Source organism: Streptopelia decaocto, assembly GCF_964273445.1.
Source record: "Streptopelia decaocto genome assembly, chromosome: 2".
Lineage (NCBI taxonomy): Eukaryota > Metazoa > Chordata > Aves > Columbiformes > Columbidae > Streptopelia > Streptopelia decaocto.
Window position 1 is genome coordinate 13,011,241 of NC_138655.1, and position 27,913 is coordinate 13,039,153.

Genomic DNA, 27,913 nt, shown 5'->3' on the forward strand with positions numbered 1-27,913 from the left:
TCTGCACATGGTTTGACCTACACCACAGTTTATTTGTAAACAGTTTTTACATGTGCCAATAATTTAATTGAACACAGACTTTGTACAATTCAATGTATAATATTAACAACGTCACACTAGAAGAGTGCAACTGTATTCCGTTACAGTCATACTTTAAAACCTTCAAAATACAAACCGTTTGGAACACTGAACAAGAAAGGAAAAATTGAGGACAATCATAAAAACAAAGAACTGTGAAATAATATGTCATCATCAGAACAACTGAAAACAAACCGCACACTTTCTAGCCGGCTGCTGAACAACTTCAGGTATATCCATCTCAGATGAATAGCACTTGGGTTGTGCCAGAGCACAAAGCCAACTTCTCTTCCGCAAGTTAAAAGAATCCTGCTGAAGACAGAAACTTAAAACAGGTTTGCAATGTTTAACGCCTGTGATTTTTCCCCACTGCCAATAAAACTACCTGAAAAGACATTGATTTAATTTGTCTTTATTTGAAATGCAATATAAAATAGATTCTTTTGGTATGAAGATCTTTGAGATCTTATTTTTACACCACATTTAAAACAAAAGTCACATAATTTGAGTAAAGCCTCTGGACCATCCCAGCACGGGAGCTGTAGTTGAGTTTCAGGTATTTTATGGACTTCTTTGGTTGCAATCTACTCAGTAAACTTTGGATATACAGACTTGAACATTTAAGCTTCTAAACTAGTGTTGAAGCACCTAAGTTAGAGTGGCTTGAGTTCTAAAACACTGCAATGTAACTGTAATTCTCACCATTAACTCATGGGTACTAAACTCCGAAGAGCCAACTACTTTTATTTAGAAACTTTAGACAACCTAACAACAAAGTGTATCCTTCACTTAGTAACACAGAAGAATATGCAGTGAGAACAAGAAATTTTCACCCATTTTCAAACTTCCATACAACTTGTGCTATCATCATTTTACATACTAGTATAGACAGTGCATGGCAAAATTCAATACAATACGCCCAACTAGCTCATTACTACAGCTTACTGCAGCATTTAAAGTAACACCTATAGTACTGAAAGCGTAAGTCATCGCCTACTGCCTGGTTCCTCTACAGTGCTAGATACTAGCCTGATCTCCACATAATAATTCTCACAGTAACTGTTTCCTCTGCCATTTCTAGCAGATTGACATCCAACTCCCCTTTAATTTCTTTTGAAGGAAATAAGGCAACTTAAAAAAAACCAACAAATACTATGGAGAATATGCACATCCAGTACAAAAGTCACTGTGGTGTAAATTATCAACTCTATATAGATAATCTAGCTCTGTAATATATGCAATATACCAAGGTCAGCTGCTGTTGGTAAAATACAAAATCAAGACAGATGTAAGAAAGCAGCACTGAGCAAACTGAAGTACTACAGACTTCCAGTTTCTTGGAGCGCAAGTCCCACGTTTACACTTTAGGAATGTATATAAAGCAAAGGAAAAAAACATAAGGATGGACTTTTCACAGTTGTAACTGAAGCCACTGCATTATCCTCTCATGGTATGTTTGTCCTTTTCAAGCTTCTGTCACATTTTTTCTCACAGCCATACAGAACAGGATACAGACCCATGCTGCCATTTTTCTCCCTGCTGTTGTGCACCATCATCTATGCCAAAGATTCTTGGCGCATTATGCACTGTGGGCTAGTAAAGACAGGGTAGTTAAGTCTCATTTTTAATTATGACTATTTAAAACAAGGCAGTTCCAGCAGAGAAGGGAGTTGGCAGAGTATTTTAGACAGTAGAGTTAAAAGTCTTAACATCTTACATCTCTTGTTCTCCTCATGTGTTAAATGGGACAGACTGGTTTTAAATTGACAAGAAGTTCTTAATGACTACTATAAACAAAGTTAAATCATGCTACATAAAATCATCCCCTACAAATAAAGCCAGAACATGATTTTAGATGAAAGAGTTCACTGTTAATGTTTGTCATAATCAGCAGCTAATGGTTCAAGAAAAATATTCAGAGAGTTCTCTGCCTACCTACACATCCTCTACTTTTCTTTTCCTTTGCTAATGACAGCCATGTGAAAAGTCAAGAGTTCTGTTCTTTCAAACATTAATCAACAGGACAGATTAGTTATTTACCTTAAACTCAATTTATAACATCAGGGGTTTTCCCCCAGCAATCATCACCAGCTTCAAGTAACAATGAGGGACTAACCCAGAGTGATCACATCTCAGACACTCCTGGTTTCATCCAAAGCACAAGATGAATCCATTATCATAAAGAACCCCATGAGCAGAGCTGATCGCTTCAGCCCTTCCGTAATCCTGCGCCTCCATCAAATTCTGCCAGAGATGAGAGTGCAACACTCCTCTTCAGAGTGGCCTTAAGTCACCAGCAGGCCTTTGAGTCTGCACTAACTCGCCCTCCTGAAGCATCAAATCTCTTTCCACCATACTAAACTGTCAAGGCCCCGGTGTTAAGCTGGACTACACAATTCAACAATTCTTAATGCCCCATATCACCATGGTACTTTTTTTTTTTTTTAAAGAGCTGGTATCACTGAGCTTTCAGAGGAAGAGCCAAATCTCTTACCTTCATACAGAAAGATTTTCAGTAATACAGTACAAAATTAAACAGAATTTATGTCTGAGTAACGAACATAGAAAACTACTATTGCAATTTTGTGGTGACAGCATAGAAATTTAACAATCATCAGAAAGCCTAGAAAGGGCATGTTTAGTTATAAAAGAAAGATTGTCTCAAGATAAAAACAGTGCTGACAGCTTAAAAAGCTCTCTGTTGCAGCAAGATATGCAGTAATGAGTAACAAGTTCTAGACAGTTTAAGCACTTCCCCAATACTGCAACACAACACATTTTTGTAACACTATTTTTACACGGGTTATGCTGCAGCAGTACGCTTCTTAGTGGTTGGCACTAGGAATTAACCATAAGAGAAGAAAGGCATTTAGTGATCAACGCACGGGAATCCCTATTTGACCTGTTCCTTAGGTGTGGTTGAAAAAAACTGCGGAAGGGGCCCATCCGTTCCATTCGGATAATACGCCGTCTTTGAACACCAGATTCTTGGCGGGAAGTGGAACACCCAGATCTGCAGAAATAGGCTGCAAAAGTGAACTTGAGGAACCAGCATCATGGAGCTGATCCAGTGTTGAAATACCTTCCTAAAAGCAAAAGGAAGAAAGAAAAGTGTCTTAAAAGCAATACAAACAATGAAGGATTTAACAGGTAGACTATGACAAGCTAATCTCATCTGAAAATATACTTAGGGTTTCTGAAGCGTGTTATTTTAATCCCATAAATACCAAATCATTATGGACATAAGAACAGAATAAACACAAGGAAGCATGAAATAAGCATACATTTGCCTCAGCTGCAACTCTGAACACGTTATTTGGGTTCCAAGAAACCTTCAGGGAAGCCTGCGGCTTGGAATTGAAGGAAAGGCCTAGGAAAATGAATGTAAAGCTAAAAAATCCTGGAGAGCTACCGTACTGCTATTTATCCCATCCTGTGCTAAGAGCTATGCCTACATTTGGAGGCACTCACTTGACCTATTTTGAGTGCTCTTTTGTTCCCAGAACATCTTAAAAATCACTTCAGCACCTTCTTTTTTTCCTCTCTATACAGAACTTCATCAAGAAAAGAGCATCTCAGAAACAACATCTAAAAGATTAGGACAGGAGTCACTTCAGACTATTTGACAGACTGTTTCAAGGTCTCTAACCTACTGAGAATCCCCAGCATTCTCATCAAGAAGTGGTTTCATGGTCACATAATCCATAACACTACCTGGTTAAGTAATCTGCAAGTTCCTTACCATACTGAAAAGAGAGAATTTTAGAGAAAAGTATCATAAAACATAAGCAGTTAAGCAGACTCCATGTGGACATGTCTTGCTAGCATACACTTCCATGCAGAACTACAGGAGGCTGCAGACTTGGGATTCCCCCTTGCTTGCTACACAAGACCTTTATTCTCTCTCTATTCTCTTAAAAAACTCCCCCCAGAGTATGCAGTTTTACATATTTACACTCATTCATCACGATTTTCTAGAGGATCTTTGGACAAGGGCAAAAAGTAACTAGTTTGAAACACATGTTAATGTATTTTATTTTTTCCTAGGGGAACACAGTTGACTTGAGATGCAGATAGAAGTCTCCAAAGGTTAGCACATCCGTGGTTTGCAGGAAATCTCCCCACGTATCTAAGAAGCAACCAAGTAACCAGCAGAGTAGGCTGCCTCACAACACGAGGGGTGAAGAACTATTTTCCTGTGCAAATTCAATTAAAAAAACCCAACAAAACTAATTGCACACAAGATGCAATCACAGAAGTTAAGGCACAAGTATTAAATAAGGCTAGAAAAGGGACAGGGAAGTACTAACTCCTTACAACCAGTAGAATTTGAGGTTGATACTTCTCTTAGTACAGTTACAATTTTTAAAAAAGCAAATAAAACAAACCACACATTTCCATACAGCCAGGAATAGCAAGTAGGAGGGCAGAAAAGGATGACAGACCATACAGAATGATTTACACCTGGGTTATTGCTACTTACCTGGAATGAATGAACAAAATTAAGGACCTGAAGAGACAGCTTTCTACTGGAATGCAAGAGTTTTTGAAGGCTGCCAAAAAAAAAAAAAAGAGAAGCAGCTATGTCCAAGATGCACAAAGTTTGACTAGTAAAGTACCACCATAGTAACTTGCTCATAAGTAACTCCAGTAGTACCTAACATAAGTGACAAAGTGAAAAGCTTTCACACAAAGCTTAATAATGTTGCCATCACTGAAGAGTCTAGTCAGCTGAATGCTATTTTCCCTACCATTTACACTGCACTACAGTGAAGCTATTGCGAGTGAAAAATACTATTTTACAGCAGATACTGTAAATGGTATTAGATTTTATCATGTCTCATTCTTATCTGGCAGAGTCTGGTAACATAACTTTTAAGCAGCAGATTAGGGACACACTGTTAAAAAAGGAGGTCAACTATTATAATAAAATCCTTAAGCCATATTTTGAAGCAGCGTTATTTTTGGTCTCCAGAACCATGCCCTAGAAAAATGAGAAAAAATGAAACAAAAACCACCACGCACACAGGCAAAACAAGGAGACACACCTGAAAATCCCATTGTAGTATTTCATAAAGAAAGGCTACCATTAAAAGCAGAAAACGGCTTGGTCATAAGCCATGACTAAACTTAGCAAATAAGATACCAATAGTAAAGAAATGCGCTAAAAGCATTTTCCATCAAAGCATTACCAGTAAGCTTTCCCACCCCATAAGGGTCAGGAGGAAGAAAGGAAGCCTGTGGTAGGCTAGGAAGGGGAAGTGAGTTGGAAGGCACCCAAATTTACCTTTTTTTCCTGACCTGTTCATAGACAGTTTACTAAGAGAACGAATTTTCACCTTGCAGAAACTAAAAATCAGCATAATCTTACCACAACGAAGGACTACTAGATTGTACATTATAGCTGGTATCTATGAGCCAAAAAGCAACCGCCGTACACACTAGAATTAGGTACTCTCTCTCAGTTCTGCTCCTGTAGTCATAGAGCTCTATGTATCATTTTTTGCAGAAGCTCAGGACATGACACATCCAACTTGTTAAACATGTACCTGATAAATCACAGCTTACCTTTCTTTTCTACATAATCCATGAGTGGCAATTTTCCTGCACACTTTCTGATTCAACTCAGAGCTGAAGAGTGGAATGCCAAAGCATAATTCCAGGGGAACCCATTCCAGTTCTGTTGTGGGTACTGTAGAAATAAAACCAACAGACAATCAAATTTTAAGAAAAGACAAAGCGAGAACATTGAGCCCAGAGTCAGTTATCTCAGACCAGGATCCATTGGATAGTTCATACTTTTTAAGACAGTTCACTTACTGAACTGCTCAAATATTTAAGGGAATCTGACTTTTTTGTTTTTCAAGGAGGAAGAACAGTTAGTGTTGCACTCATCCCAGGCAAAATCAAACGACATGTTCAGATCCTTAAAAACAAGCTCTCTCATCGGACTGAAAACGTTTAGTACAAGCCACTCATCTTGTTTTTACCTTCAAGGTTTTGCCTGACAGCAGAATCCATTGAGGTTTCTTCTATTACCATCTCGAATGATTCTGTGCTCCCATTTACATCAGATCCTGATGCTAGTTCAGCCTCTCCTAAAGACAAAGTTCAGTTAGCACCTGATGTAAGGAACATGACACAAGCTTTGCTCAACGACCATATAGCTATAAAACTGAAGGAAGGGACATGGAGAAACATAGGGCCTGACTCATTTTAGAACCAAGAGTCATTTAAGAATCCTCAACACACAAAAGATTAAGTTCCGGCACGTAAAAATTACTCAATTTACTTTTAAATATTTTGAAATTATTATTCCCCTTCTGTTGACTGTTCTAGTCCAGTGATTTTTCAGTCTGTATTTGCTATTTCCAAGCTAGTCACAGAGCAGAATTAGGAAGTAACCCCACTGCTAATAGATTTACACTCAAAACAGGTTCCTGTCTGTGTTGGAGAGTATTTTCTAGAGTTCCAAATCAAAGAACTTAATCATTCATTCACCTTTAGTAAAGGGACTGTACACAAAATTAAGGGAACACTGCCAAAAAAAGACAGTTATTGGTAACCAACCTCTTCCATCAGAAGCATTGCTCAGCTTTCTGCTAGTGTGCCAACTTGAAGGATTCAACATAGTGACGTAGCCACAAAAATGCTGCAAGTCTACTTTGTTTCTCAGTATTTTTAAAGCCGTATGATTGCCCATGTTCAGACGAGAGAAATCTAGTAGAAAACAAAACACAGTCCAGCTTACTTTCCTCCTCCATAACCACACAGATCACCTCTAGGCCAGGCTAAGCTTTTTATCTGGATTTCTCTCTTGTAACACTCCATCTTAGTGATCGCATTAGTAGATCTGTGATAACACATAAGTGATCAGTCTTCCCACACCAAGAACTAATTGTTATTGTTTAGTAAAAGAGCCAAGGAGAAAGAAAAATACAAACAGAAGATGATCTCTCTGTCTCTCTCACACAGACAGCAGACATGGCAAGGCTCAGCTAGGAATCAGATGTCCAGCTCTTTCAGTGTCAGAGTCTCTTAAGGCAAATTCAGTACAATAATACATGTTCCGTATTTCTGAAATTCTGAAGAATTATAATATAGTATTGGAGGTTAACAAGGAGTTTCAACATCAAGTCATCCATGTTAGAACTTAGAGATCCTGCCTTCAAGATTTTTCACCTAGCATCAAGTGGGAAGAAAATAGACATCCCAGAGACAGTGAATATAAAAGTAGCTAATTTTGAACCTAGTGGAAACCAAATTAGGAAGTTAGTTTTACTCCTAGTCACCACAGATTTTTCTAAGTGGTAGCTTAAATAATACGGAAATACATACTTTCTTGACAGCTCTCAGTTGGGAAGGCTATAGCCTCAACTACGCAAAGCTTGTGTCCTACTAATCAAAGACTATTTCAGAACATGTTAATTCCTGCCTTTCAAAATCAGTTGAGTCAGAAAGATTTCAAAAGAATAAGAGATTTTGCTACCAAAGCTCTTCCTGGGGAAAAAACCTCCATACCTTGAGTAGTATCACTAGGAACTGTTAAGTTTGCTCTGTTTTGGGCTCACCTGTCTTACATCTAAGAGGTGCTGAATAGAAACATGGAAGTTAATAAATATGCAGTTAATAGATATGCTAGTTAATAAGCAAGTCTGTACAAAGAAAGATTTGGAGGTGTTTGTAGAAGTTACTTCTTTAGATCTGTGCTACGAGAGAAGAGAAGCCAGAAAAAACATTCTAATTAGGACAGATAGAAAGAAGACCATTATCTCTAAGCTCAGAACAGACTTGTGAAACATTTAAATATTCTTTCAATTTTCTCATCAAACTTGACTCCTGAGTACAAGAAAATATATATTAAAAGGATAACTGCAACCTTACTGCAAGAAAATTAAATATGGTGGTGTAGATATTACATTACAGACAGTCAGTTACCTCCTTGCTGCTCAGCTTCATCAAATGGGAAAGGTATGTGCATTGTTTCTCCCATCCCGTGCATGCCATGCCCCTAAATATCAAGAAATAAAATTAGGAACAGAAAAATCCACTCAGCAGCTTACCTTAGTCCTACTTGTGCTTACTTCTAAGAAGTACCAGTCAAGTTAATGAAACAGATAAGAAGATCATTGAAGTTCTTGCTTCGATGAAATAAGTAATAAAATAAAATAAAATACCCCATCCTTTCCCCTAAAATGCATGCGAGCAAACACACCAAAGTTAAACTTCAGTGAGGAGGAGTAAGTTTTCTCGCCAATTACTATTATAAATGGATTTCATAATCACCAATCCCTTCTGGAGCAAAACGGAGTTTCCACCCCTAAATACAGAATATTTTTGAGCAGTCAAGGTTTTCATAAGTGGGCCTTTGAGAATGTGCAATTTTATGTCTGTTACAATATTAAACATCTATTTATTTGAAGGATTCATCCTGAGAGTTCAGCTGAACTTATGAAACAGAACAGGAAGCTATTTTACCTGTCCTAAAGAGACAAACCCAATCTATTTCTGCTGTTTGTGACAAAGCACGTTTTGCCATAACTTACAGTAAGAGTTGAACACCAAGCACCACAAAAAAGTGCATTTCTTGAGTAACAGTTCAGACTCCCAGCTACCTTATACCACTACTGTCTGAAAACCTTGTGGGCTCTTCATTTTCATTCCAGTTTCCTATATCGTCACTCTCCTAAATCCACATCTAATTGTTAACTAGTGAAACTCTGTAACATCTGCATATGTAATACACATTCAGTTCCAAACCCATGTGTTAACCACCATTGAATCACAGCAGCACTGGCTATAGAAGTTCAACATCTTTTTCAGCTCTTGGCAGAAGTGAAGCTCTTCGACATTGTTACTCCCCTTTAACACATAACAGCTTAACTCAAGGAATCATGCATATTTTCATCATTTAAACAGAGTGCTCTGTACCTGAATTAGAACTGCAGAATGCGTTAAAGCGTCATTCAACATTGTGAGCACATTTGAAGTAGGAACTACTCCTGGGTCGTGACCCCAAGATGTTATTAGTAAGCGATCATAACCCTAGAAGAGAGAAATTAGGAGTATTTACAGTTGTAATGGACTATCCAAGCACGTAAAGTGAAATACTAGAGTTAGACATTAGCATAGTGTTGCAATTAGGAAGTTACCACAGGTAACTACAACTCTGTAGTGTTATATTTTGTACCAACGATCACTCATGTTCATATTCCTGGTAAAGACAGAAGTTTGCCAACCTCTAAGTTAAAATGCTATTTTGAACAGGAGGTATCTGTCACTGATTCCTGTAGAACTATACGGCCATCACAGCAGCCTCCTAGCAAATAGGAAATGAAAATAATCCCACAAATTTAAAAGCAAAATATAAGCTAGATACACTAACACCTTCAAAAGAGAACAAAGATATATCAACCCCCACAATACCTATCCAATGGGGAGGGACAGGAAGGCAAGAACACTGATTAGGAAGCAATTTCCCTGTTTCTCAGTTTCCAAGACTGAATTCCCCTGCATCTCCATAAGATTTCTAGAAATGTCTCGACAGCTCTCTAAGACCATGAGACAGTAAAACAGTAGCAGGAGACAGGAATTCACATGTGCACACAGAGGGGAAAAAGCTCCAATAAGTTTATGATTGTGCAGAATGTGAGATCATTTAGAACAAGAAAACTTGACCTATTAGCACACTGAGATTCAAGTAGCACTGAAGTTTTCCAAGGCTGCCACACTGAATGCTTTTTACAAATACAAGTGCACAAACCATACATTTATTGGCAGTTTCAGCTAATGACAGCTGAAGTTTGTATCAAGCTCATCACTAACGGCCTTACAAAATGCCTTCTGCACTATAAGCCTTGATTTACTTAATCCTATGTTATCTTAAATTAAGTCTTAGGAATAGAAGTATCACAAAATTTAGAAATCGGAGAGGTAAAGTACACATGAAAGAGGTTTGAGGAATGGAAAATACACTTACAAATCCTAGAGCCAGAGATAACTGCTCATGTAGGTACATTTCACAATACACATCCCACTATGAATATCTCTATACCGTTCTGATATACTTAGCTCCTTAAGCATCTACTCAGAATGATGACATGAAAACTGTAGATGCCTCTCTGCAATTATAAATTTGAAAAACATAATTTTACAAATTCCATTGTGAGCAGTGAGACCCAAACTCCGCTAAGTCTCCATGACATTTCAAATCAAAGACACAACAATTTTTGGTTCACATGAGTTTAGAAGTTGCCACGGCCACTTCCACCTGGGTTTGCCTAGTACACAGAATAACTAACAGTACTTCTTTGTGGCACATTTGTCCTTATTAGCATCTCAAAGACAAAAATGGGAGAAGGCAGCATCTGAAGTCTTTCAGGTATAAGTTCATCACCTGCGCTGTTTTGTGGGACTTTTTGCCAAAGTACTGTATGGATGCTAAAAAGTTAGGTGAATTTAAGGCTGAAAGGAATTCAGGAGAGTAGCTGATAGCTGCAGAGACAAAAATTCCAGTCACAACCTGTATATATAAAAAAAACACATACAACTCAGGAAGTTCCAGGCCAGAACATGAGGAAGGCTGAAAAACTCTTAAGGGGAAGTATTATATATTATGCTCATTCTTCCTATGTCCAGCCACTGCTAGAGACAGGCTACTGTGCTGGGAAGACCTTTTGTCCAACATAGTGCAACCTCTATTAAATTATTCTGTCACTTAAACTGCAGGGGGAATTAGAGCCTAGAACGTAAAAGTATCCACCACAGATTTCTACAGTGGACAAATGGGAAGTGATCATCTTTCCATCTTCTAAACCAAGCAAATTCATGTGTAAAGGTGTCCTTTCTTGTATAATACTAGAAAAAGAAAAACTATACTAGGTCTCTATCTTTTGATATAACTCTTCTATATCTTTGCAACACTTCTAGGGATGTAAATTCACGACTGTAGTACCACATTTTACACTAAAATTGAAAGAGGTGGCAAATACAATGGAGTCACGATGCAACAAGAGACATAAGTAGCATTTGTTTTTCAGAACCTAGAACTAAAAGATGCAACATAAAACTTGTTTCTAGAAAAGGTACATCATCTACAATGAATTGTACCTCTGACTTCAACTGTTATCGCTAAATAGCATACATCATATCTTTGAAAGGTTTGGAGAAGGGAAGGAGAATAAATCCGTGTATATGCTACCTGAAAAATGTCTGGAAGTTTTCGGAGACGTGTTCCTTTAGAGAGCAAGAGAGAGGGTGGTCCTTGTCCAGTTATATGATAAATGTACAGTTTGAACCAAACTGAACTGACTTCTGGTATCGCAGGCCCAATATGCTGAAGAGAGATTATTCAGGAAATTAGAACTTAATATTGCAACCGTTGTATGTACAGATATAATTTAAGAAGTCAACCATTCTTAAAGAAATATAAATCTAGTTTTGCAGCACAGGAGTTCAAATGTATTACTCGGCTACTGATGATACTCTCGGTATTTAGTCCAGTATTGCAAGAGTCTTCACAGAAAGGCAACAGCAAGGTATTTTCTATGAATATAAATTCAAGAACAAAGTATCTGTCATTGGCTCTAACAATTAAGCTGTTAATAAATTAAGCAAACTTTATTAAGTATTAACATTTTTCCTCACTAAACACTTTTGTTTTAGGTGAACTGCAATACTATTCCACTTGTCAATAACTGAGCCCCTTTAGAAGGGACACCTAATAGACAAAGCTATAAAAAAGCTATAAAAAAAGATATTATATATATTATATATAGATACTGGGGGGAAAAAGACAGTATTTTTTCACCTGGGGTGTACAGCTGCTAATAGGTCGAATTTCATTGGTGAGTGGTGCCATGGAAACCAGCAGAGTATAATTTTTGTTGAGCACTCTGCTGCAGGTAGCTGGATCCAAGCCGAGCAAACTCTCACATCGCAAGAGGTCCAAGGGAAATCCTACATTGAAAATGTAAGATTCTTAAATTATCATTGAAAATGGAACACACGGCTCAAAATATGATTTCAGATTTTCCATTCTCACCACTAAGCCATGAATACAGTATTTTCCACAACTAAGTTTTAAATTATTGGGGTGAATTTTAATGAAACTGCCATCATTTTAGCAACTCCAGTCATACATGGTTGTCTGGCACAGAACTACAGCTTGCTCCTCACCAGCCAGCTGATCCCAGGAAATAAGCACAGAGATACTGAGTTGGTTAAGTGAGATTTAAAAAAACCCAAATCTACACCAATTAGAACACACTCCCTTTCATATCTTGAAAAATGCTTCTTTGACAGAACAACTCTGAATAAACAATGACTTCTTTATTCTGGCCTTCAGAAGCACATCATTTGAAACCAATCCCTTCCTCAAGCTCAGCCTTTCTTGCCATCATTATGCTTTAATCTGTTGCTTTAGATGTCAAGTCCAAGCCTTGGCAACCAAATCTGTCATTCAACAGGCAAACCCAGTAACGCAGGCTGAAAGGATGATGAAAAAGTGACATTTTGGCCTAAAAATACTTTTAAACAAGTAGGATACAGACTGTTTTCTGAAACAGCAGTTTAATCAGAAAGCTGAGTCCATGGTAGAGAAGTAAACAAACTTAGGAGGATTTTCTCAGAAGTGTTCACAGTACCGTTATTTGGTTGATCAGGCTGTACAGCTTGTGCTCCTAAGTCTTTATTGTGCCGCAAAAACAGTATTGTGTTTCTCAGTGTAAGTGCATGATCGAAGTACCGCTGTGCTTCCCCTTCACCTGTGCTTTGAACCTAAACAAAAAACAACAGAAATGCATACAAGTGACACATTGTTTCCACAAGCCTCAATTACATAAAAGAACGATTAACGAATTAGCATTTTAAGGCTTTGTAATTAATAACCCTGCAGCTTATATGCAAAGGTGATTTACAGCAACTATTAAATGAAAAGTGAGTCTTGGCCATCTTAGTAAAACAGTCAAAAAGTATCTATAAATCAGAACCACAACTCAGTCTTTAGGTAAAAGGATTTAAATGTCCAGTCATACTGACCAGTAGAAAAACATACAGCAATGAACAACAGTCCCCCTATATAATTCTGCAGTAGTCCTTCTAAAATTATCTTTAAAAGGTTGATTAAACATACTAGCACATAATGGTCAAATTTTACTACAAATGTCCAGACTCTCAGAAATATTAACACCCTACTAAAAAGAAAATTATTTCCATTGAACAAGCCCTAATGCAGGTGTGTGTACAGAGGCTCTGGCAAATGTAGTTCACAAACTCATTTTGCTCCCCCGACTCACCACACTCATATGTAATACATGCACAGTGCATCCCTGAAAGTCACCAGAGACATAAATGCTGTGAATGAGAAACATTTTAACTGAACCTCTTAGGTTTGATATGATAAAGTGTTTGTTCTTATCACTATATTGCTAAATAAGCAGTCTTACACAATTAAAGTACTGGGGGGTTTTGGCCCCTTTACACTTCAAGTGCTGAAAAAGCATTTGGTCAAACACGTTTTAAATGTGATTACCTTTTCCAGCTCCACCAGGAAGCTGTCAAGACTCTCATCTGACAGCTTCCCAACTTCAAACATAGTGACTGCATGACTTTTCAAGTTCTGCAACAACAAAACAAAACTGTCTTAATTCTTTGAGAATGGAGCACGTAAAAGTTTATTAAACAAAACATTTCTTAACAAAAAACAATACAGGAGTCATTTAAAATAATTCCAGCAGTATTATATCAAAATCAAAGTATTATAAAGCTCTACATATTTATTCTTAGCATAATACATTAAACAAGTCTGACATACTGGTGAAAGATTTCCCATCATTAAAAAGGCAGTGAGAGTAGAATCAAACAGGAAGGCAATACGCTTTGTGTGTCCACTAGACAGATTCAGGCTGCTCACGCTGGCCGTTTCAGCTAATAGAGAACAAAAAGAAAGTATATGAACACATTGGTTTTATTTAAAATTAAAATCATCAGGTTTTAGTCTAATCTATTAAAAAAAGGAATTTAAAAAATGTTAATTATTGCCACGCTGAGTAGAAGACAATTCCCTTATCACTACTGATTGACTTAATTCAGAAGTTGGTATCTTTGTACCAATGGATATCCATAATACAGATCAGCCTCCTCTTCTGAAAACAAGCTATTTGGCTATGGAATTTTAAACCCAACAGTAGACACCACCTCCCCCACTGTATATTCCATATGAAGAAAGGATCTATAAAACCTGTGTTTCACTTGTTTCCAGACCCCTTTACAGCCTACAGCACTCTAGAAATATAAAAAAATAATTGATCCTGATGTATTAAAATTTACTGTTAGTGCTAACCTGGATCATCTTGACTGTTGGTATCTGTATCTGTGGCTGATGACCCAGCTTCCTGTACAGGACTTCTGTTTTCCCCACTGTCCCATGAAAGCAGCATCTTTTGAGGGTCCAAAGTACTCCTATTAATGTGAATTAAAACCCACATCTATCGGTCGCTGTAGCATCAGAAAAATCTCTCTGCCTTCCAGTGCTAGTAGCCCATGCACAGGCATACCCGACACATGACTTTCAACACTTCTAAGCCCTAAACCAGTCAAGCTTGATGCCGCTCAGAGTCCTGCTTCAGTGGAAAAGTTTATTTGGGGGTTTGAAAATACCAGATTTTGAAAAAGAGATCTGAAAATCAAACCACCATTACTGAAGAAGGATCCAACGGAAAAAAAAAAATCAAATTCACTTTGTTCTCACTGTCTGAATTAGCATTGAAGAAAACTCAGGCATAGCGGTAGTTTTAAAAGGTCTAAATGATATTGAACTGAAAGTGCCTGACAATTCTTAATTAATGCAACTTGGCACTCCAACTTGGAGAACCTTTTGTTGACTGGTATTAACATCACTCTCCCAGGATGTGGTACAGATATACATCTATGTGAGAGTGTCAATGACAGAACTGCAATGGTACTTGACAGCAAGCAAGCAAATTTTATGTACATATTCACTGAGAGCAGCATCAAGAGACACTGTCTCCGTACTAGCACAGTAACAATTGATTTCTGGCCTCAGGAGTTTAAAGCAAGTGTTCACTTATTTGCTTCAAAAGAGAGCAACTAGGCATTTAAAGGTCAAAAAGCCAGCACTAAGTAACAGCACCATTGAACCTAAAGGGTAAATTACCACCCCTTTACCCACAAATTAAAAAGAAAATCAGGTATTGTTATCATTATACACATTAGAAAGCCAAGTGAGATTCGTTGTTGTAGAAGTCAAACAAAACAACCAATAGCTTCTACAGTCAGATTTGGTTCTAGCTGTCTCTTCAATGAGAAAAATAAGCCTTGTGAAAGAATGGAGACACTTACTTCAGTCTGTTTACCGAAGGAACATTCTTCCACGATGGATGAAGATTATCCAGGTTTATTACTTGGCCTTTTTTATGAGCAAAGCCTAACCGACAATACATGGACACAGCATTCTGAAGAAACACACATACACGTAATAAGGAACTGCTGTGTGAAACCAGGCTGTAAGACACTGAACTTTCCACATCAAGTTCAACAGATGCATCACACACACACATACCTTTACTAAAGATAAGTCAATCTCTAGGACGTTTGCAAGCTGGAAAGAAAAAAAAAAAGGAAAGAAGAATCAATAATAAAGTATTAACAGCACAAGATAAATCACCACCTGTGGGTTTCAGCATCTTCATGTTGGTTTTCTTTATTTTTAAACCCAGTCTGTACTAGTAGGAGTAATTTTGTCTTCATCAGAAGTGATGAAAAAAGGCGATGAAGTCTCATAATTGTCCCACTTAAAAGTATGCAAAAGAAATACAAGGTAATCTTTCACTATGTAATTTCTGGGTTAAACATGTATATCATTTCTAGGTTAATTGTGTATCAGAAGACACACAAAGAGGAAAACACTGGGTATATTTAATGGGTATTTTTCAAGTGCATATTCTAAGTTTTGAGAGTACCTTATGAAAACACATTTCTCATATTAAAATTATATACACTCATGCAAAAGTTATATTCCTACTTTACGCAAACACCCTGCATGCTTTCACTGTCAAAGGAAAAAAATATTTTCATTTTTTTTATTTCACACTATCAAAACAGACTTTTCTAGTTCTGACATACATAAAATTGTCTACATTAGTCACCCCTATATAAATTCATTCCAGCTGATAGAATTGTTTCACTGAATTGAAGGTACTCCTTCAAGCCTGAAGCACAAGATAAAAGAAACAGGCTGGATCTTAAGCCTGATATTACCTCTAAATAAAAGTATTTGATATTGGTCTCTGCCTTAAGTATTTTCAGCAGTGTACTTCGGCTCCTTTTGAGTCTTCCTATCTCCCTGATAGTAAAAGTTTAACTCACCTCTGCCACATTAGTGTGTTCATCTATTGAAACAAATATCTTGTACAGAAGCGTTTCAAAGTAATCACCTTGCACTCTGTTCATCACAAAACCTTCAAGTGGTGGCACTGAAAAGAAGAATTACTTGCAAAATTACAATTTTGTAACTTTATTAATTTGAAACTGCATAAAACCAAAAAATAAATTCACACTTGTTTCATTTCCATGGTACCTGCAGTCACAGAGAATAAAAGCCTAAAGATAGCATACATGGTATTTAAAATTCTCCAACTCCTTAATAAAAACAATGATTGTCAATGTGTTTTCTTACAAGAAGCCACTCTACCTCACGTCATAATCTTGCTGTCTCGTGCTTGTCTGCTCCAATAATTTCCAGTCACCCAGTCCATAAAATGATTTTGTAATGCGGATGGACATTAAATCACGGCTCCAAATGGAGTGGATAACAAAAAAATCCACCCTACCCACACACTCCAGAGCCAAGACTCCCAGAGCTATTATCTAAGAAGTAACTCTCTTGTAGTTAGAGGACTTTCACTTAACTGATCTCTACTACAGCAACGACAGGTACTCCTGCATGGCCAGGTTCCAAACGATTTACACCTTTGCAGATTATACTGAATCCAAAAACCCCCAAGACCCAGTACAGCAGCTGTTCAATGGGCAGTCGTATGCTGTGCTAGTTCCAGATCCTACAGAGTCCCCAGACACAGCACATGAACTACAACTGAGGTGACAAGACCGTGAAGGATGGAACAGATAAAGTTGCATCTGTCTAGACAACAGAAGTCAAAAAACCCATGTACTTTTGGTGAGGCAAGTATGACTCTCTCTGCTACTCCTTTTCATTACAGACATATAGAAGGGTACTTATTAATTCATGCCATGACTCTTTTAAAGAATCTCGTCTTACCTAAATATGTATACAAAATAATCTAAGAATTCAAGATGAAATAAAACCTATATACAATTTAAAAGTTTTAATAGGGTTGAAAACATCTGGTCAGGAAAAAATTTCATAGATCAAATGTTTCATTTCAGCAAACTCATGCAGACAGACAAGCAGCTTCCAAGACGACATATATAGGCCAACTGAAATGAAACCAAGGAAACGTAGTTATAATACCGTTAAATATTTACTTACCTGCGATACAGCTGTCATCAGATATGGGTACATCAAGGTAAATAAATCCTTTGTTATACAAACCTTAATAAATAAAAGCACATCACTTTAGAAAGAAAGCATTTTCAAGACTACTAACAATACAAAGTAGTCTTCCCCATTAGCAAATTCAGAATTTAAAGTAATTTTTCTTAATAGGCTTTGCAGTAGAACATTATTTTGCAATGCATGGATCAATAAACCACATTTAATATTAAAAAGGCATCAGCCTAAACCAGCGTTCTTTAGTTGCAGACCAGACCAGTACAGCACACTTGGAGCTCTACAAGTGTTTTCAAGACAATGAAGCACAGTAGAGCGGCCACAGATTGAAGCAGCTACATTTGACAAAGATGAGTGTGTCCCTGCCTACAGCATGTGTGTAAACAGGTATATATCTATAGTATATATAGTAAAATTACTGTCACCAATAAGAACTTAAATAAAACGCCTGCAGTACACCAAGAACTAAGCTGTCTTCATGCTGATACAGCTGCTTTCAGCACAGGCAGTGACACATACTCAGCTACGCAAAACAAAGTCTATCACAAAACCAGCTTTAATGGATCAAGATGATGACAGAAGCAAACACGCACTCTAAAGGTGCTTTTCAATCTCTCTGCTTCAGATTCAGCTCTCGTAGCTGATACATCCTTACTTACTGTGCCTGAAATATACTGATGGCATCACAGCTGGACTAAACAGTCCTCTTTCCCCACAAAATCCCATCCTACTGGCAGTCCATTACATTAATCATCTGTACATTCTTTTTCTACCCATGAGTTAGGGTAGAAAAGTATGTTAGATCCTTCTAAACCCACTAAACCTGAGCTGTAGCCATCTCCACATTAATCATTAAATGTTTTCTCCACATCATCAAATGTTCTCTGAATCCAAATTTTCTTAAGCCCTACACTGTTTCAGATGCACTCCAGCACCTGAATTTCACCTAACTCAAGTTTGTTTTTATTGTTTCATTCTCCTTCAGTAACAGGCACAGCAATTCTACCTCACTTTCTTAAGAAAAGTACAGGGCACAGATTCGATTCCTCGTAGTAAGCCAAACATTCATAGACAGACTTCTCAAGGAGTTTCTCAGTGAATTTGTACTCCCTTGACTAATATGATTTGTCTATAATACTTGTTACACTGAAACAGGGAGACTTGTGCACGTCATTTTTCAGTAACTGGGGCAGCCCTTTGAAAAACAAGACACATATTTAAGCCCCATTTTCATGGTGTTTAAATGGTACAAAACTACAAAAACTCTTCTTTGAAAAGCAGGAGGTAAAGTTTTACCACCCATGATTACCAGCTCTGACATTGTGAATTCTAGTTTCTCTTGTCCTCATCTACCTCCCTCACAATCTTTACTGACAGTTTCTAATGAAATAATTTTTTAAAATAAATAATAACAGAGCAAAAACTGCTAATGGCTCACTGTTAAACCATTTACAAGATCCAGACTGCAGTCTGTACAAGCTCTTCGGTATAGTCCTCTTACGCTTCAGCATAAGATTTATTCCTGCTTTCAGAAATCAATGAGCAAGATCTACAAACAGAAAAGGAACGTTCATTAAACACTTACTGTGAACTACATTGAAGTCTAATGAACCAGCAAGCTGAGGACCAGAATCAATTATCTTATCAATAGCAGACTTCTCCGATGTAGTACAAATCTAGGTAAAAGAAACCACGTTAATCTTTTAAAGAAATGAGTCTATGCAACTTGTTTAAATACCACTCAAAAAATCCAAAAACATTACAGCCCCATCAATCATAAATAATATAAGAATACAGGAAGTAACCCATGTTCTTAAGCAAAATATTTGCACTGAAGAATTCACTGCAGTTTCTGTTAAAGTCTTAAATTTTTTTACTCTTGTCCCCGCAAGTAACAGCACTTAATTGCACAAGCACTTAATTGCACAAGCAATTTGGCAAGTGAAGTCCACAGCATAACAGGTTTGCTCTTTAAAACTTCTGAACTGAGTGTTCAGCCACACAACTAGAACATCTAGAAGGATGTCCATGACAGTATCAAAGTAATGTGCCTCAGGTTAACTGTTCTGAGGGGATGTCAGAATACAAGTAGTCACTGTCCCATATATTCCAAATAATAGCCAAAGAAACTATTTCATCACTGCATTAAATAAATCACACTCTAAACAAAAGACTTCCAAAGAAGGAATAAATCCAGATCAAATGCCTAGCTGACAGTCAAAAGAAACTGGGAATGGAAGGGAGTTTCAGACAGGACATTAGGAAGCATTTCTTTACCAAGAGGGTGGTAAAACAATGGAAGAGGCTTCCTAGAGAGGTGGTCAATGCCCCAAGGCTGTCAGTGTTTAAGAGGCTTTTGGACAATGCCCTTAATAACAAGCTTTAACTTGGTCAGACCTGAATGGGTCAGGCAGTTGGACCAGATCATCATTGTAGATCCTTCCAACTGAAATAGTCTATTCCATGTCAGCTCACAAGTTTTTCACTTGCAAACAGTAAGAAAAATAAGGACACACAAGGAGCAGCAACAAAAACAATATATATTAAGTCCACTGACATTCTGATTCTAATTATGCTGAAGATGAAGACTCAATCAAAACTGAGCTGTCAGGGCTTAACGATGAAATTTAAGAAAACATTTTATTGCTTGTTCCCTACAAAGGGCATCATCACACACATAAGTTTGCATCAGCTGATGCAAAACCATCTCAGTACTCTATATAGTGCAGAGGAAAGCCACTGGTTTTAGGAACTAGGACAAGGGATGATGGTTTTAAATTAAAGGAGGGGAGATTCAGGCTAGACACGGGAAGAAATTTTTTACAATGAGGGTGGTGAAACACTGGCCCAGGTTGCCCAGAGAGGTGGTAGATGCCCCATTCCTGGAGGCATGCCAGACCAAGCCAGACAGGGCTCTGAGCAACCTGATGTGCACGAAGATGTCATTGCTCATTGCAGGGAGATCAGATTAGATGACCTTTGAAGGTCTCTTCCAACCCTAGCCCTTCTATGAATCTATAACTATTATTATTCAACCAAAATTAGAGATGCAATCCATACTAAAATACCTTGATGTCGTCCTCAGTGATGTAGCCAGACTGCACTACCCACCAAGCTTCTATAGAGATCTCCACGGGTTTCATGGGTAACAGATCATGAGCAGTTTTCCTTCTGAAAAATTTCTGCAGTGGTACAGTCCATTTGAGATAGTAATAAAGAGCACTTCACATGTGCAAACAGCCTTTATGTAAACTGATTTTTATAGACATCCATTTTTAAGTACATTATATTCACAGACTGGCCACACACAAGTACTATTAGCCTTGCCATTTAGTAAAATCACATACTCAGTCGCAAAAAGAAAAAGCTTCTCTCCCTGCTCACATCATATGAAACTGGGAAGGAAAAAAAACATTTACACCTAATGTTGCTAAATCATCACATAAACCCATATTGTACTGTGTCACTGACTAAAAACCACACTATTCAAACACAGTAGAATCAAGTTCAAATTTAAACTATTTATGATATTTTCTAATGTGAACAGGCAAGAGAGCACAGCAAACCAAGTATACAACAGGGTATTTTAACAAAGTCCAATGATATTTAAAAAAAAAAAAACAAACCATGACCACACATTTGAGGAACATTTTATTTACTTTTTAAAAAATTTTACTTTAAAGGACAAAGTAGCCCACATTCTCAGTAAGCTCAGTGTTCTTAAGTACAGTGAATTTCAGTCCAAGAAAGAAAAACTGGAGGTTCCTGTTAATTTATAGACCTCAACAACTTCTCTTCTGTCGTACAGCCATCACTTTTTGGTTCACTCTATCAACACCATGTTTTGGTGAGCGCACTTTTGGCTGAAGGGGCACCGTGAAGCTACTACAAGAGCACTTATGAGTTTCCTAAGAAAGAGAGGAACTGTTGCAAACTAAAGGACTGACTTTTATCACCAGTCATTACCATGCTCTCCATTTGCAAGGATGACTGTTGAGACTCATGATCGTTGTCTCAGAGAAAAATACAGACTACAAAAATTTACGCCTAGATGGAAGACTGTCCCAGAACAAATTCTGATCAAAACTGCACCCACATAAACATTGAATAATTCTTCCAGAACCAGTATCATTATTCCATGTTTGTACTGTCCAGGAAGCACTAGTTATCTGGTGCTACAGAATAAACATAGTTCTGAAAAATATACGTTCAGGAAAGAAAAAAAAATAAGGCATAGCACTGAATATATTTTTCTTTAGTATACTTCAATTTTAAATTAAAATCTCTTTACTAACTTCAGGAAACACAACATAATTAGCAATACACTATGTCACATTCAATTAGCTATACTATCAAACTAACCAGATCCATGAAATTATTCCATTTTTCATTTCCTATGAAATAATATGGCAGGGAGGGGTAGAATGGGAAGGAAGAGGAGGGGAAAAAAAAGACAAACTTACTTTTGAAGACCTACATTGGTTCATTAGATCTATATACTGGTTTCTTCCTATACCAAGAAGTCTTAGACCTGAAAAATAAATTTGGTTTTATTTCTCTTAAGACAGATTTAAACTTAAGACACATAAAACATCCTTCAAAGAATCAGACCTACTTCTATAGTAATATTTTTAAGTACTCTTTCTTCCCAAAATAAAAGGATAGTTATAGGAGCTAAGTTCAGTTTTAACCAAATGTGACAAAGAACCACATGCATCTAAATCCAGAATCCATGTCCACTTATTTACTCTGTACAGGTTAAAAGAAAACTCCATACTTCATATCTCTCAAGTCACAGGGTAAGCAGGGAATAATCCAATCTCTTTCTTTTATACTCTCATCAACAAGTAATTGTGCTTCAAATTAACAGAACTAAAGATGTATGAGATTTTGGTCAAGAGTTTTTCTTCTCCCCTAATAAATCCCACACCACACACTGGATTAGAACTGAGAATTAGAGCACAAAAGGTCACGTAAGCCTCTAAAGGAGATGATTAAGATGTAGTTGAGTTAAACTGAAGCCGAATTTAATTCTAGAACCTCTAGTCTCAACCATTAGGAGGTATGAACTGGAAAACTACTCCTTAGTTTTAAAACTGAGACAGAATATGGGTTAAGTCCAACTTTCTAGTTTGACACTACTTCTTATGAGAAGATGTTAATAAAGATGTTTAGCCTAATTATACCTCAGTAACTGACCTGCAGCTGCTGCTAAAATAGCAGAATTGCTAGGGAAAAAAAAAAAACAACCAACAGGGAAGCATTTTCTCTCCATACTCCTGGATAACACTAGATTTCCAACAAGCTGCATGGCACTGAATAAAAAAGCTCTTCCTGATCTCTTTTCCCAGTGTGAACATGACATAGAGGCAAATCAGTAGAGTTAACTGACAATACCCTTTTTTAAAAAAAAGTACCAAACTGTTTTCAAAAGCTGCAGGTTACACCTCACCTGACTACACACTATCCTTACAGAGAACTATATAAATTCACACCAAAGGTGAGGAATGAAGTATTTAGCTATGAATAACTTCTCAGTAGTGGGTTTAACTAACACCCTCCCTATGCCAGCAGTTTGCATTCTCCTCTACAAGATGCATCAGCAGGCTATTGCTCTTACTCTGTTCTCCTCCACCAGGTTCAACAATTTTGCTTTCCTAATCTCACCATCCTGTACCCACAACAGTCTAACATAAAGCAGGATAAAACACCTGGCACATGTAGGAGTGTCATGAAATACACATCATACATCATTCCTCCATCCACACTGATGCTAACTCACAGGGGTGTTAACAGCCTTTCAGAGTCTTCCCAAATCTTTCTGCTTCAACACATGCCAAAAAACACACTAAGAAAGGACCAGCACCTCAGTTTGCTGGTGCACAATGGCCAGGAAGACTTTCCACCCAGAAGTCCAAGCAAATAGGAATGCAATACAAGGAGAGAACCTGCACAGGGTTTTGCAACATTCCTATTTGTACCAAATTAGCCCAATACCAGCACTGACCATATGGACAGAACTCTGTATGGAAAGCATACATTCCTTAGTATCGCTAGGTAAATGCTTCTACATTTTCATTCACACGCTTATGTTCAAGTGAACAGATGTCTGCAAATCTGTTTTCAGAAGCTCCTTATTTCAAACTCATTGAAAACAGTAATGCAGCTCAGTAATACTTACAGTCAGCAGCAGTGAAGTTGGGTAATGAATCATAGCTTTTCTCACTGTTCATTATATCCTTAAAAACACACAAAAAAAACTTAATTGCAACAAGAAAGTCATCATTTCAGAGATGCAGGTCCAAAATTTTGCCTTTTTTTAACATCAAAATAAAATTTTTAAAAAATCTAGTAAAGTCAGTTACCTTATAAAACACTTGCTAATCATTACACAATAAGATAAATAGACAAAAAAGACATTTCTGTTTAATATGAGCTTTACAAAGAAAAATGTTGACAGAATAAAGACAAAATCCTATCTTCAAAAAAAAAAAAACAACCCACAGCACACAGAATTGCTAAATAACAGAATAAGCTAACAACTACTCCATTATGTCTGCAATCGCTGTTTATAAAATTAAAAAAACATTTCTGAAATTCAATGAAAACAAAAGAACTTTGCCACAGCGCTGACAGAAAACAGAACCACCTTTGTTCCCATAGAAAAGGATTGCTGCAAGCTTTTGAAAAATTTTCTAATATGGTTAAGTGTTCTTTTTGAAAAAGAACAAAAAGAAAATAACTGTTCAAATGTGCTGGTTTTTAAAAACGTAAATTCTCATTGGTTTATTAATCTAACAGAATGAGCTATTTCTTTTACAGCTTAAAGTGAACAGTCAATCTCAAACATCCAAAGGGAAGGACTGGCCTCAGAGCGAGTCCCACCCCTGCTCCACATGACAAAGTCCAGCTTTTGAACAGCTTACGGGGGCAGAAGGGAAAAAATCTGCAGGTACAAGTAGCTGTCTAGAAAGCTTCCTTAACTGTTTCCTCACTCGTTAGCATTACCCTGCCCAAAAGCGAACAAACTACATGCTATTGCCTCTCATACAACATCTCCAGGACAGAAAACAACATTCTTGCCATAGTTTTGTACTCACCTCCATTATGCCAGTGTAATATGAAAATGGTGTCACCCTCAGACCTTTTACCATGATGTCAGACAAATGGTAAGGGTACAACATGAGATGATCTCGACTGTATTTTAACAGATCCTCATAATATTTACGTTCATCTTTCTTGACATGTTTAACTACAAGGAGAGAAAAAAAGTTACACTGTTCTATGAAATTAGTTCTTTTTAAAAGTGTTACAACAAAAGGATTAAAAATAGTATAATAGCAATTCACAGAAAATGAAAAACAAAATAAAGGAGTGATACAGGGCACTCAGCATCCAAGGATTTCTACATATGATGTACTCTCAGAGACTGTAAGGATAACATCAGAACAGAGCAGATTTATTCTACAGGTTACCAGGAAGAGACCCATTGAGACAGAACTCATGTAAGCTGTAGAAAATTATCTTCTAATTAGTAAAACTATTATCTACTCTGGGAAGATGAATTAATGCAGTCAATGAAAAATAAATTTAAAGTCTGCAAACAAGTCATAGCCAATAGAACATGTGAAACAGGGCCACTGTCTGTATCTCATCTAGTGACTGCCTTTAGTTTATTAGTCAAATCCTCTCTTAACATTTCTTAATTTCTTGGAAATGGGCAGTGTAACTGCAGCAGGAATTCAGTTCCACCTGTCAACTCCATAACTTTGAAGAGTGCATTGCTAGAAAAGCTGCCAAACAGACTCAAAAGTCAAGACTTTTACTGAAGTTTTATCATTTAAAAGCATTTCTTTTCAGGGAATGAGGGCAGTTTTACAATAAAGACAAGCTTCCACAGGGAAGAATCAGACAGAAATGAGAAGTTACTTCACTTCTTTCCTCACCTAAGTTATTCCGGTATCGTAACTGATTGCGGATGCTGTAGAGTACGACCTGCCTTTCATATTCCCTTTGAGAATTTCCAAGGCCCTTGGGGAAAAAAAAAAAAAAAGGTCTTTTAGCTGACACACATAAAACCCTTTCTAGTTAAACCACTGCAAAGTGTCTTATGAAGAAACATTTGCAGGAAGTTATCATTACCCAAGAAGTCACCCAGTTCAATACAGTGATAGTATCCCCAGTCCCTGTATGAGGTCAAAAGTATCTTCAGTTAAATGTTTCTCTACATGCAATGCAAACTTAAGCAATATTCTTTAAATTTCTTTCCTAGTACCATTCCAATAATAAAGGAAGCATCTAATTCTTAAATCAAAGGTTATAAACAGTCTTTTAGATGGCATAAATCACCAAGCATTTTACCAAGCATTCAGCATCCTGCCGCCTTGAAGAACTGGCCAGAATTAACGTATCATAAACCAAGCACAGTGTGACATGTGAAGCTTCAACTGCTGCACCTAAGCAGCTTATAATGCAAAAAATAAATAATGAAACAGCTCAAGTTGTAGCTTCACACAAGGCAATCAAGTGATCTTGGGTCACAGGATTAGGGCATAAGCACAGGAGACTACTTGACTATCACAAAAAAAAGATAAAACGAGAACTCTGATGCTTTAAATGCCTTATTTCAAAAACTGTCCCCTCAAAATCCTACATATCCATCTTCTATTCTGCAACAAGGAACTTTTTTTCCTCTCCTGATTCCCTCATTGATGCTCATGTTAAAAAAGATCCTAAATAAGAAGGCACTTTAATGCATATATGGGAAACAAGTGAGTTGCACACATGCTGCAGAATCAAGTACTAGAAAAGAAACACCTGATATCACAGATAAGGTCTATAATCAATTAAACATCCAAGTACAAAAATAATAATGTCTATTCTAACACTAAACAAAATAGTATTCCAGAAGTTACATTAAGTAAATAATGCATTAAATACTCGCACATTCTCTACCCTGACCACATAGCCAACAGGACAGCACTCAGCTGGGCAGGTAAAGAGAAACCATCATTCAGCTCCTGAAATCTCAAACTCAAGGAATTCAGCTCCTCAGGGCCTGCAGGTGTTGCTCATCCTCTCCACCCATCCTTTGTGCAAGGGCAGGAATTGTTTTTCAGCATCGCCTTTCAAGCCACACAAGACTTTGGACTTGAGAGCAAGCTCTCAACGGGACACGATACCTCTCCTGTGTTCTCAGAGGCCCATTTAACCCAGCAAATCAAAATTTCATGAGGTTTTCTCTTCCACAAGCCACTCACTGCAACAGTTCCCTGGCTACCGAAAGGCAGGGCTGTGCAGGTCTCCAGTGACACCTGTCCTGGCTCAGCTCACACTGTTCGTGGGGGACATGGGGGACACCCCCCATCAGCTGCTCCTGCGTCTGCACAAGTCGAGAGAGCGCCCCACACCCCCCTCTGCCCACAGAGACCCCAAACCAGCCCCACACACCCCAAACCAGCCCCTACACAGCCCTCTCCTCACAGACACCCCCACAGACCCCCACATACAACCCCCGCCCCTCACATACACACCTCACACCACTCACGTCCCACTCGCCCCACAGAGACCCCCACACACATCCCCCCATCACCCCTCTCCACATGCGGACCCCACACCCGCGCTCGTACCCCCACACACCTCCCGCCCCGCGGCCATGGCCGCCTGCCCTTCGCCGGGACAGTCAGGGCCGAGTCCCCCCCTTTCCCCACACTTTGCCTCCCTCCCTCCGCTCCCCTAGGCCGGCAGCTCGGCCCCTGCCCGCCCGCCGGTACCTGTTTGACGCTGGCCGGCAGCCGGGCCCAGGGGTAGTTGTGGCGGATGTGGAACTCCACGTCGATGTTCATGGCGAGCAGGCCGAGCCGCGGGGCCCGCCGCCGGGAGGCGCTCCCGCCCGGAGGAGCTGCAGCCCAGAGCGGCCCTGCCCTCCGGCCCACCGCCGCTTCCGCGGCCCGCCCCCAGAAGCGCCCGCCTACGTCAGTTCCGGCGGGGCGGGGAGAGCGGCGGTGGTTACCCCGTGATGCGGGCGGGGCGGCTGGAGGAGCAGAGGTCGGGGGCTGCTTGCTGCCCGGTAAAGGCCCGGTCACCGCTACCTCCCCGCCGTATCGCCGGGATTATTCGGTCGGGTTTAATAACCGCAAGCGAGACCTGGACGTTCGGTCGCCACCCCGGCTGCGAGCGGCGGGAGCGAGGCCTCGGCCGCCGTGTGCTCCCGCAGGCGCTGGGGGGAGCCGGCGCTGAGCCTTGGGGCGGCCTTAGAGCCAGATCGTTTGGCTTGGAAGAGAC

General features: G+C 38.5%; 1 protein-coding gene across 1 annotated transcript; it reads right to left on the reverse strand.

The window, feature by feature from the left end:
- On the reverse strand, positions 1-27,556 carry FAM91A1 (family with sequence similarity 91 member A1). The gene is made up of 24 exons (XM_082045727.1): positions 27,403-27,556; positions 25,576-25,660; positions 24,730-24,881; positions 23,811-23,868; positions 22,093-22,160; positions 20,698-20,811; positions 19,215-19,305; positions 17,609-17,671; positions 16,465-16,571; positions 15,659-15,697; positions 15,439-15,551; positions 14,420-14,538; positions 13,892-14,004; positions 13,610-13,696; positions 12,723-12,855; positions 11,888-12,036; positions 11,279-11,413; positions 9,010-9,123; positions 8,017-8,089; positions 6,649-6,798; positions 6,069-6,176; positions 5,647-5,770; positions 4,562-4,631; positions 1-3,164 (listed from the first exon to the last, which is right to left on the reverse strand). The coding sequence occupies exons 1-24, from the start codon at positions 27,472-27,474 to the stop codon at positions 2,988-2,990; spliced, it is 2,514 nt and encodes an 837-aa protein (XP_081901853.1). The 5' UTR covers positions 27,475-27,556; the 3' UTR covers positions 1-2,987.
- Positions 27,557-27,913: the final 357 nt, after the last annotated feature.